General features: G+C 45.4%; 1 protein-coding gene across 8 annotated transcripts in view; it reads left to right on the top strand.

Moving 5' to 3' along the window:
* HNRNPM (heterogeneous nuclear ribonucleoprotein M) overlaps nucleotides 1-12,450 on the top strand; it is a 44,441-nt gene that overhangs the window by 20,687 nt on the left and 11,304 nt on the right. For 4 of the 8 annotated variants that reach the window (XM_019015188.4, XM_004059930.5, XM_063700944.1 and 1 more), the window contains 6 exons: nucleotides 538-691; nucleotides 1,830-1,879; nucleotides 3,080-3,140; nucleotides 5,635-5,736; nucleotides 8,321-8,365; nucleotides 8,819-8,896. In XM_019015188.4, coding sequence (XP_018870733.1) covers nucleotides 538-691; nucleotides 1,830-1,879; nucleotides 3,080-3,140; nucleotides 5,635-5,736; nucleotides 8,321-8,365; nucleotides 8,819-8,896 — 490 coding nt within the window. The remainder of the gene's footprint in view (nucleotides 1-537; nucleotides 692-1,829; nucleotides 1,880-3,079; nucleotides 3,141-5,634; nucleotides 5,737-8,320; nucleotides 8,366-8,818; nucleotides 8,897-12,450) is intronic. The other 4 variants (XM_063700945.1, XM_063700943.1, XM_063700942.1 and 1 more) reach the window with 1 other exon arrangement.

The raw sequence follows: 12,450 nt of genomic DNA on the forward strand, positions 1-12,450 counted from the left end.
CCGTGGTCTCATTGGGGCTGTGATTCCTGAGTTTTGCAGGTGTTTCCACAAGCAGTAACCGAGTCTGCATTCTCCGTTGATTTATTTTATGCAGTTTTGGTGCAGAGTAAGACTGTACGAGCAGAAGTGCACTGACACCTTCCTTTTGTTGTGTCTGGGGTGAATGATGATACCTCCGCCATCTGCAAGGGGAAATATTTTTAGAATAAAGTAGGTTGGGTGGGGTGGGGTGTGGTAAAGCTTATCAGGGAAACAATTTTTTTTTAAATGTTCAGAAAATGAGTATTAATTTGAAGTATGAGGTGACTTAAGTTTCTGAGAAAAGAGACAATGTATTCACTATAGGTACAGTTTATTTACAGTGAAGGCCAGGCTTTATAATCCTATTTTAAAATTTCCATTGCAGTTGATTAGTTTTTGTGACATTATTTCCTAATACTTTTTTTCCAACCAAAGCATGTATCATTCATGTAGTAAAAATGTTGTGTTTCTTAAGATGTTTACATTGAGGTTTTTACCCCGTTCTCTCTCGATTAGCTGGATTATAAAGTTGGCTGGAAGAAACTGAAGGAAGTATTTAGTATGGCTGGTGTGGTGGTCCGAGCAGACATTCTTGAAGATAAAGATGGAAAAAGTCGTGGAATAGGCACTGTTACTTTTGAACAGTCCATTGAAGCTGTGCAAGCTATATGTATCCTTCTGCAGGAATTCAGCTTATGAACAGTTTGACCTAAATTGCTGTGTTAGTAATGTAGGTTTGTGTGAGGAAGAGGTGACTGTGTGTATTCATGTTTTTTATGTGACTAGGGGGAGTACATTACTGTGGAATTAAGAGGTTCTCTGGGCCGGGCCGGGCACGGTGGCTCACGCCTGTAATCCCAGCACTTCGGGAGGCCAAGGCGGGCGGATCACTTGAGGTCAGTTCAAGACCAGCCTGGCCAACATGGTGAAACCCCAGCTCTACTAAAAAATACAAAAATTAGCTGGGCGCAGTGGTGGGTGCCTGTAATCCCAGCTACTCGGGAGGCTGAGGCACAAGAATCGCTTGAACCCGGGAGGTGGAGGTTGCAGTGAGCCGAGATTGTGCCACTGCACACCACCAGCCTGGGTGATAGAGTGAGACTCAGTCTCAAAAAAAAAAAAAAAAGGTTCTCTGGGGGTGGAATTGATTCAATACAGTGTGGATAGAGGGGATGGTTACAACATGGGCATATGCCCATGAGTCTTTCTACTGTTTTCTTTTCAGAAGAGTCTAGGTTTGAAGGAGGAAGCCCAAAGAATGTGCTACTAGAGAGAAAGTGGGGTTGTTGTTTCATGTGTAATACATCCTTATAGGACCTCACTCTTTCCAGTGAGTAGACATCATTTTGGAAGAGGCCACTTCTCCTTGACCCTAGGCTTAGCCTAGAGTTTTTAATCCCGTGGAGAGTACCCCACAGGAGCACATTCATACAACTCAGACAAGACCGTCACTGCATGTCTTACCCAGAAAACATGGTCCTTCAGTTTAGATAGTGGTAGATGCCTGGCCCATTGGTCACATTCAGAGAACCTTGATGCCACTGCTTAAGAGGATGGTTTGGTGAAATTGTAAGGTTACGAATGAAGCTTCACACCTAAGGAATAAGCGGAAGTTGTCTTGTCCTCCCCGCCAGCTTTATTTATTGTTCCTTTTATGTTTATTGTTGAAAGTATAATGAAGAATTGAAATTGCTCATAAATTCATCACTTAGAGGGACTGGTAGCAGTTGGAGTATTTTTCTTTCTTTTTGTATTTCTCTTGTGCACATTTTTAGAATTGCAAGAAATAGCCTTAATTGTAATACCAGCTATGTTCAATGGCCAGCTGCTATTTGATAGACCAATGCACGTCAAGATGGTAAGTCAGTAGGATCTTTCTCTGTGATATACTCAAGTCTAGCAAAAACATGGAATTAATAAGAGTGTACATATAGCCACTATGAAATATTTGTGGATTAGTCTAAGTTAAATAGGGTGCAGTATGTTGAGCAAATTTGTGAGAGAAATAACATTTTGCTGGTCGGGCGTGGTGGTTCACGCCTGTAATCCCAGCACTTTGGGAGTCTGAGGCAGGCGGATCATGAGGTCAGCAGTTCGACACCAGCCTGACCAACGTGGTGGAACTCCTCCGTCTCTACTAAAAATACAAAAATTAGCTGGGCGTGGTGGCACGCGCCTGTAGTCCAGCTACTCGGGAGGCTGAGGCAGGAGAATCACTTGAACGTGGGAGGCAGAGGCTGCAGTGAGCCGAGATCGTGCCACTGCACTCCAGCCTGGGCAACAGAGTGAGACTCCGTCTCAAGACAAAAAAGAAAAGAGAAAAAAAAACATTTTGCTCATGGCAGCTCTTGACTGCATTAGATATTTTTCCTTTTGCACAGTTGACTGTTCATGGCGCTTTCAGGAAGTCACCTGGGTATCCTGGTTGAGCAAGTGATGCGTTTCAAAGAATGGTTATATATGTGGGGTTCCAGTTTTTCAAAGTATTACAGTATAATGTTTGGTTAGCATCAAATCTGTTGTGAACATAATTAAGTCATTGATTCAGACAGCTTTTAAAGGTCTGTTGGAGCGTTTCAATCTTAATAAACATTTGCTCTGCCGTAACTGTGCCAAAGATAATAATTACTACAGGCATGACTGGAACATGCTGAGGGCAGTCTAGTTGGGACTCAAATTCAGGAAAAAGATAAACTATAAAGCAATTTTTTCATTACTCTAAATAGAGTAGGTAAGTTTTTTGAATAGATGATAGATTCACGTGACTCAAAAGTCAAAAAGCATGAAAAGGTAGTGTGAAGATAGTGTGAGTCCTACTTGGACTTCTTGCCCAGGTCCCCATCATCCCCCACAATAATATCCATGTGTCTTTTGATCCTTCCCCTTGACATAAAATAGGAAGCACGCTCCGCATGCCTTTCTACCCTTGCATATTACTCCATGGCATGGATAATGTGTTTAGCTGGTCCTTTCTTGATGGGGGGCCGTTTCAGTCTTTTGCTGTTGCAAACACTGCTGCACTGGATACTGAGATTTATTCGTTTTCTTTCTCTTTCAGGATGAGAGGGCCTTACCAAAAGGAGATTTCTTCCCTCCTGAGCGTCCACAACAACTTCCCCGTAAGTGTTTCAGTGATTAGGGCTGAGAGTTTGAATTGGAGTTACACTAATAAACAGAAAATTACCATATGGTTTCACTTGAACCTGTGCCAGGTTAGCCCTCAGTTCTCTTGGCCAGTTCTTTTCTATAGATTTTTCAGGGTGAGAAATGAGCAGAGATTCACAACTTGAGGATATTGTTAGGATTACCTCGTGGTAATCCTAGGATTGTAATACCAGGTTGTAGAGGATGTGGTTAGGCATTTTGAAAGTGTCCTGGGGAAGGAAGAATCAGAACCTGTGAAGGGAATGAAAACCAGGCTGCACTCTAATTCAGAAGATACTGGTTAGTCCCATGTGGGCTAGCAGTGCGCACTAGACATCTACACAGAAATTCGCACGCAGATGTTTGCAGCAGGATGAAAGACACATGCTGCAGTGTGGATGAACCTCGATTTCATCTACAGGAAATGCTCCGCATAGATAAATGCATAAAGGCAGAAAGTAGATTAGTGGTTGCCTGAGGCCGGGAAGGAGTAAATAGGGACGGGACTCCTAATAAGGTTGGATTTCTTTTTTGGGTGATGAAAATGTTCTGGAATTAAATGGTAGTGATAGTTGCATATATCTGAATGTACTAAAAACCACCGAATACTTTGAGTTTTATGGTATGTGAAGTGTCTTGAACAAATAATTTGTATGCAGAGGGGAAAGGGATCAGCTATTTGTGACACCCAGGTGAAAATCTGTCTCGTGACAGGGAAGGCTAGTTGATGGGCCACCACATAGGTAGAACTGGCAAATATTAGTGCAGAGTCATAGATAAGCCAGAGGCTGGAAGCAAGAACCTCAGTGCATACAGCAGTGGGACGACTCAGGGAATCACTGGCGCAGGTAAAGCTCTCCTGGAGAAGGAAGATGGGTGAGGGTGAGAGGCCTGTGTGTGCTGTGCTGGGGTGACCTCCACCAGGCGGGTTGAGGGGGTCTGGTCTGGAGCAGCAGCTCAAGCTCAGGGCCCTACTCAGTTGGATGGGAGCCCAGGCCAGAGCACCTTTGCAGCGTAGCATTATGGCAGCATGACAGATGTATCTTGAAGGGAAATCTGTGGCTTCATGAGAAGGCTCATCTGTTGAAAGGCAACATTAGTTAGAGAAGGATTGCATTTCCTGGACATAACATACTCATTTCCCAAATAAATTGTCAGTGTGCTCACCTGAGCAGTGGTCACCCTGGACCATGGCGATGGCTCTTGTTGACTTTTGTGCTGGAGCAGGAGGAGGAGCACACTGCTCCAGGGAGCCTGTTATCCATGGCTCTTGGTCTCCCGGCCATTTCGGAGGCTTGACTTCAAAGCCTTCAATGCTTGGGGGAGTAAGTCACCGTGGCGATCTCTTGCTGCTGTTGCTATGCAATTAAAGATGGAATGTTCATCAGATGAAACGCCTGGGAAGTGGTGGCAGGTTTTATTTACTTTTTAAATGAACTTTGTTTGCTTTCTTTCCTTCCTTTCTTCCTTTCTTCCTTTTTCTTTCTTTTTGATGGAGTCTCGCTCTGTCGCCCAGGCTGGAGTGCAGTGGTGTGGTCTCGGCTCGCTGCAACCTCCATTTCCTGGGTTCTAGTGATTCTCCTGTCAGCCTCCCAAGTAGCAGCGATTACAGGCATGTGCCACCATGCCAGGCAAATTTTTGTTTTTTTTTAGTAGAGATGGGGTTTTGCCATGTTGGCCAGGATGGTCTCGAGCTCGTGACCTCAGGTGATCCACCCGCCTTGGCCTCCCAAAGTGCTGGGATTTCAGGCGTGAGCCACTGCGCCTGCCCTTGTTATGATTTTTAAAACCTTACCTGGTTGTAGTTTAAGCCTCAGATGGTGGTTACCCCAAATATTGCAAGTGTCAGCTCTTTTGGCTGTTTCCAGAGACCAGCGTGTATTTCTGTGTCCCTGTCTGTGTTGGTAGGGCATGGAGTTGAGTGTGGGCTGGGTATCCAGTTGTGGGTTAGGAAGCTTTGGGGGAAGGAAGATAGGTTCTTTGAATACATACATTAGCTTCATTGTTACTAAAACCACCCAGATTCAGAGAGTAGTGTACACCCAGGATGTTGATTGGCTGGTTTGTAACGTGTTTTTTCATGAGAAACATCCTTTGGGCTACTAGGGATTGGGCACATTTGTGCTGCTTGCCACCTGATGTCTTGAGTCACCTTTTTTGATCAGACAGTTCTCAGTCCATGGGTTAGTGAAACAAATAGGCTCTCAAGAATCTTAGTGTGGGGGTTGTTAACTTTCCCGTGTTGGTTTTCAGCCGCCTTTGTTGTATACACACATATCCCAAACGCCACAACAAGGCTCTGTTTCCAAGTGTGCCGATGTTGAATTTTGCATTGGGCCCTGGGGTCACTGGTGGGTGGGGGTGGGTAGGCTGAAGTGGATAGCTGCAACTCACTAAACACTCTTTTCCTTTGAGGGTCAAGGTTTGCTAAATAGGGGAAAACTAAGCTTCTTTCTCTTTTCTTTCCAGATGGCCTTGGTGGTATTGGCATGGGGTTAGGACCAGGAGGGCAACCCATTGATGCCAATCACCTGAATAAAGGCATCGGAATGGGAAACATAGGTCCCGCAGGTGAGAATGACAGTGCACCTTGCTTGGTGGTTTGGGGAAGTGAAAATTGTTAATTATTGGGGCAACTGGACTTTGAGTAGTTTAAATGGAATAAATATTTAACTGGGACAAAATTCCCTCCTTATTCATCTCTGCCTCATTTTGAATAAAGGCAGTATTTTGTATTTTTATCAAGTTGAGTCATTTTTTAAAAAGTCATTATGCTTTTTCATTGTAACCTCACAACAACCTTCTAAGATGAAATAGTTGTGCCATTTGATAAGAGGAGGCAAGCCAGAGAGTTGATCTTGCTCAAGGTCACACTGTCAGTTACTGACAGGCTGCAGGTCTCCTGACCACGGGACTATAGCACTGCCGCAGTGCCCTGAAAAGTGTCTTACCAAGACCCCTTTGGGCCCTCCTGGTGTTTGCACAGCTGCTGCTAGAGAGCTAGGGGCATTGATAGATGCAAAAAAGGTGGAGAGGCCAGGCAAGGTGGCTCACGCCTGTAATCCCAGCACTTTGGGAGGCCGAGGTAGGCGGATCACAAGGTCAGGAGTTTGAGACCATCCTGGCCAACATGGTGAAACCCCATCTCTACTAAAAATACAACAATTAGCCGGGCGTGGTGGGGCATGCCTGTAATCCCAGTTACTCAAGAGGCTGAGGCAGGAGAATTGCTTGAACCCGGGAGGCGGAGGTTGCAGTGAGCCGAGATTGCGCCATTGCACTCCAGCCTAGGTGACAGAAAAAAAAGATGGAGAGGGCCTCACTCTGTGACAACATGGCCGTCACAGGAAGCATGGTGGACAGTGTTGTCTTTAAGAAGGCAGGGATCCCAGCACTTTGGGAGGCCGAGGCAGGCAGATCACCCGAGGTCGGGAATTTGAGACCAGCTTGGCCCACGTGGCAAAACTCCATCTCTACTAAAAATACAAAAATTAGCCAGGCGTGGTGGCGTGCGCCTGTAATCCCAGCTACTCGGGAGGCTGAGGCAGGAGATCACTTGAACCTGGGAGGTGGAGGTTGCAGTGAGCTGAGATCACATGACTGCCCTTCAGCCTGGCAACAGAGCGAGAGTCCGTCTCCAAAAAAAAAAAAAAGAAGAAAACAAACCCCCCCAAAAAAAAACCTGCATGAAAGCTTTGATGTGTAGAATAAACTCAGGCTTTGCTGTTTAGCATTTTCATTTCTGTGTAATGATGTATTTTGATTCTATTAAGGAATATGTCATTTTTATGACCTCAGACTTTGGTCTTTGTTGGAATCCTTTGAAATTGGAATATGGAAGCCCCTCTATCCCACCATTGTCGGTGTTGCATATCCCTAGACTCTCTTCCAGAGTCACCCTAGGGCTGACTTAAATTCTGGGCCACAACTTCAAATGGCTGTTAACGTTTCCCCCGACCCAAAACACACACACCCCATGTCTGACATCTAAACAGAAAGACTGGGGGGTTGGGGAGGAAGTCTTGGTGTTTTATTTTGAAGATTTTACCTTTAACAGGGATTGATTGATTGATTGATTGATTGAGACGGAATTTTGCTCTTGTTGCCCAGGCTGGAGTGCAATAATGGCTCAGTCTCAGCTTACTGCACTCAATCTCTGCCTCCTGGGTTCAAGCGATTCTCCTGCCTCAGCCTCCCAAGTAGCTGGGATTACAGGCATGTGCCACCACACCCAGCTAATTTTTTGTATTTAGTAGAGACAGGGTTTCACCATATTGGTCAGGCCGGGCTGGAACTCCTGACCTCAGGTGATCCACCCGCCTTGGCTTCCTGAAGTGCTGGGATTACAGGCGTGAGTCACCACGCCCACCCTTAACAGGGATTTTTAAAAAAATCTACTTCTGTTCCCTAAAATTTTCTAAAAAGTTTATGTTCCATAGAATGCGTCTATTTCATGTTTAATACTGCCTAACTTGAGGCCTGATGTGGTGGCTTATGCCTGTAATCCCAGCAATTTGGAGGCCGAGGGTTTGAGACTAGTCTAGGCAACATAGTGAGACTCCATCTCTACAAAATATAAAAAAAATTAGCCAGGTGTGGTGGCGTACACCTGTAGTCCCAGCTACTTGGGAGGCTGAGGCAAGAGGATCACTTGAGCCTGGGATGTTGAGGCTGCAGGGAGCTGTGACCATGCCACTGCATTCCAGCCTCAGTGACAGAAGGAGACCCTGTCTCAAAAACAAAAAAACACAAAAACCCTGCCCGACTGGGTCATTAAAGTATGTAGATCCCTCAGAAAAAGATTAGCCAGGCATGGTAGCAGGCGCCTGTAATCTCAGCTAGTCGGGAGGCTGAGGCAGGAGAATTGCTTGAACCCGGGAGGTGGAGGTTGCAGTGAGCCAAGATTGTGCCATTGCATTCCAGCCTGGGTGACAGAGCAATACTGTGTTTAAAAAAAAAAAAAAATAGCTATATGATATTTGACAGTTGAAATGGTAAGGGCTTTTTTTCTTGCTGATTAAAATATATAAAATATACTTGTCATCAGGAATTTTCTTTTGAGTTCATTTGCTGGTTTGGAATTATGCTTTTTAAGTTCAAACGTTATTTACTGCTTTGACATAATTTTAGTTTGCATTGACTTTTTCTTTTTAAGGAATGGGAATGGAAGGCATAGGATTTGGAATAAATAAAATGGGAGGTAAGAAATTTAAAATGAAGTACAAGCATAATCACTTTTAGGCATAGTTTTCTCTCTTTCCTCTTTTCTTGTTTAAACCCTGCATGAAATTCTCTTTGGTTTCAGTTTGAGTCTAGAAATGACTTCCTCCTGCCTGTCCATCCTTCCAGCGGGTGTCTTGGCTTTTGGTTCTGGCTGTCTCACTAACTAGCTCTGTGACCTTGGGCAGACCACTCCATCTCTGTGCCTCTTTTTGCTTGTCTATTCATTGAGGGGGTTGGATCAGACCAGCTTTTTGAAGATGGGTGATTTTTAAACAAGGGTGCTAGCATTTTTTTGTTTTTCAAAAGCCCTTAAACTTGGTAAGTTCTTGGCAGAAGATACCCCAGTTGAAACATGTGATAGAATTTTTCTTTCCCTGCTTAGTCTAAGGAGTCTTGTTGGATGATGCTGAAATGTGAACCTCTCTTGCAGGAATGGAGGGGCCCTTTGGTGGTGGTATGGAAAACATGGGTCGATTTGGATCTGGGATGAACATGGGCAGGATAAATGGTAAGCATCGTGTTTTCTTCCTGCTTTCACTCACCCTTTGCCAGCTGTTGCCTCTCAGGTGACTTTTAGGCTGCAGACCCACTGAATAAGTGGTTTCTCACTTCTGCTTTTCAACCGAATCAAATGTCTTTTGAATTGCCTTAAATATTTCAAAAACTAGACATAATAGTAGACTTACTTCACTTGGTCGCTAGTTTTTTGAGATTTCCTGTGTTCCCAAGCTCTGCAGTAATTTTCGAGTACAGTGTTAAAAAGCATGTACACGTTCGTGGTTATGGTCTCCGAGTACGAGGGATTCTTTAAAGTTTGTAATCAAGTTTGTCTCTGGGAGTGCTGCAAAGGGTAGTTCTTGGTCATCTGCCCCAGCTACAAGTTGTCTATAGAGGCGTTAATAAAAATCACAGGCTCTTTTAATTTAGCATTTACATAATGCAAATTCTGGTTTAGTATAATTCAAATCCTCCACCAAATTTTTTTTTTTTTTTTTTTTTTGAGACAGGGTCTCACTCTGTCACTCAGGCTGGAGTGCAATGGTGCGATCTTGGCTCACTGCAACCTCCGCCTCCCAGGTTTGAGTGATTCTCCTGCCCCAGCCTCCTGAGTAGGTGGGATTACAGGTGTGCGCCACCATGCCTGGCTAATTTTTATATGTTTAGTACAGTCGGAGTTTCACCATGTTGGCCAGGCTGGCCTCGAACTCCTGACTTCATGTGATCCGCCTGCCTCAGCCTCCCAAAGTGCTGGGATTACAGGCGTGAGCCACCATGCTCGGCACCCGCCCCCTACTTTTTAGCAGAAATATAATAATATAATAACAATGTAGTATTTCATTTAGTCCTTGTGAGAACCACATGATATGTACATACTGCTATCCTTGTTTCATCTGAAACTGAGGCACAGAGAGTGACATGCCTAGGTTAAGTGACTGGTAAACAGTGATGCCTGCATGTGAACCCAGGCTGTTTGGCTCCAGAGCCTGGCACTTCATCATGTGGGAATCCTGCCTTTTAGAAGTGCCTCCAGCACAGCACTTGGCCCAGGGCACCAGCAGGGCTGTAGAGTGTGCATGAGAAATTGGAAATTTTCCTTTTTGAAATCCTCTATGTGTTGGTGACTCTTTGACCTTCCCCTTCACTGCAGGAAAGCTGCTGCTTTTTTACGCAGAAACTTTCTTGGAATGAGAAGTCATTAGGGATTTAGGTATAAACCTTCCTTTGCGGGTCTGCCATAACAAAGGATGTGAAAATGGTACAAGGACAGACATCATTGTCAGGCTTGAAAGGCGGCTGTCCCTGATGATCAGGCCCTTCTTCCGGTGCACAGGGAGCAGTGGGGCATGATGTGTGTTGCCCTCTTCACGGGTGCCTTGTTCTAGAAGCTGGTAAAAGGATGTAGGAAAGTTGTCACCATTAGTAATAAAGCAACAAAGGTCTGCGTTTCCAGTGTACATTCAAGCTTGCCTGTAACTTGTGTGTGCATGGGATTTTAATTTTTAAAAAAAGTTTCAGAAATCTGGCTTGGTAAAATGTTACTCAGAGCAGATTAGTCTGGGTGTGCTGGCTCACGCCTGTAATCCCAACACTTTGGGAGGCTGGGGTAAGAGGATTGCTTGAGCTCAGGAGTTCAGGATCAGCCTAGGCAACACTGCGAAACCCCATCTCTCTTTTTTTTTTTTTTTTTTTAAAGAACAGATTAGTCATTAGGGAATTTGAGTTGTTGCTGTGAGGAGTAGAGTGATGCAGTTTAGAAGTAGATGGAAATCAGGATGGGTTGGCCTGGGAGCTGTGCTGAGCCGTGTGACACAGTCGGTGGTGAACTGGCAGGTGTAATCTCGCAGTCAGGATTCAGAGCCTGGGGTACGTGGTGGCAAAGGATTCCAAGTGCTGATTCTCTGGAGAACCACAAATGGAGTGTGTTTTCCTAGACTGTTCTTAGATGTTCTGAGATACGGCACTCGGAGTGCTCCCCACACCCTCTACAGCTGAGAACAGGGACTTCTTCCCACTTGACCAGCGTTCTTTGGTTTGGGTGGGATGAGCTCTAGAGCCCTTGGGCACTGCAAGGAAACTGTACGTCACACTGAAGGAAGAATTGAAGCAGACGTTTGGGTTTAATGAAATGTTAATTCATGACTAGAGTGTAGCCATTATGGTCATGGGTGCTCCCATCAGACTGCTGGTCATGCAGGTTCCCAGGACCCACACTCAGCATGAGTCAAATCTTGATAGAGTGGCTATAAAAATGTAAATCAAAAGATCGTTAAATGTCGGCCAGGCGCGGTGGCTCACACCTGTAATCCCAGCGCATTGAGATTAACGTTAAAAAAGAGAGATTGTTAAATGTCAGAAACTGACTGTAGTGAGGCAGTGTTTGACAGTGAAAATGCTACCCTTTGTGGGTGTAAATTGGAATTCATGGTGCTCCCTGAGCTCTGGGGCCCTGTTGACAGCCAGTAAGATGAGTTGTGAGGTCCTTGCCAACATCCTGATGCCAGCCTGTGGCATGCTTGTCTGGAGTGGGGTGCTGCCTTCTTGCAGACAGGTGGCAGGATGGAAGGAGAGCAGCAGAACTCCATGAGGATGCCGCTGCGGGGCTGCAGGGTTCTGTCCCTGCCGCTGTCCCCCCCACCCTCCCACCGCCACCGACTCCTGGGCTCTGCTAACCAGCAGATAGCACCCGTGAGGAGCATGCTGAACCATGAGGTCACTTGGGTTAATTCAAACTAGGAATGTTAAGCCCACCATTGGCAGCCAGTCCTTGTTAATTCATAATGTGCTGCTGCTGCCACATCTCTAATGGAATTGCTTATTTTATTCAAAGATAGGGACTCTGGCTGTATAATGCAAGGTGTTCATTACATCGCACCTGTCTTACCTGACATTTCTAAGGAGCGAGATTAATAATAACTAGATTCTTCAAGGCCCTCTCAGCATGGGAGGGAGAGATTCTTCAAGGACCTCGCAGCGTGAAAAGTGTGATCCCCATTTCAGCCTGCATGAGATGGACGCACAAGGAAAGAAGTGGCCAGCAGTAGGAATCGTGAAAGGCTTCTCAAGCAAGTGACCACTGTGGTGGGCCTTTCCCGGCAGAAGCTAGGACCTTTGTTTTAAAAGACATTGTAAGGCTGGGTGTAGTGGCTCACACCTGTTATCCCAACACTTTGGGAGGCTGAGGCAGGAGGATCACTTGAGCTCAGGAGTTCAAGACCAGCCAGGGCAACATAGTGAGACCTCCTCTCAACAAAAAATAAAATTAGCCGGGCATGATGCCGTACACCTGTGCTAGCTGCCTGGGAAACTCAGGTGGGAGGATGACTTGAGCCCAGGAGATCGAGGCTGCAGTGAAGCATGATCACGCCACTGCATTCCAGCTTGGGAGCTTGGGTTGACAGAGTGAAACCCTGTCTCCAAAAAAAAAAAAAGAACCTTACAAAATATGAGAAAGTTGTGACCCAAACCCGATTATGTAGATGCAGCCACTGCAGTTGTCAGCAGAGAGGTCTTTCTGTGGTGACATACGTCTCGCCGTGCACACGCATTTCTGTGTTAGGGCAC

The sequence above is a fragment of the Gorilla gorilla genome, chromosome 20 (genome assembly GCF_029281585.2).
Source record: "Gorilla gorilla gorilla isolate KB3781 chromosome 20, NHGRI_mGorGor1-v2.1_pri, whole genome shotgun sequence".
Taxonomy (NCBI): domain Eukaryota; kingdom Metazoa; phylum Chordata; class Mammalia; order Primates; family Hominidae; genus Gorilla; species Gorilla gorilla.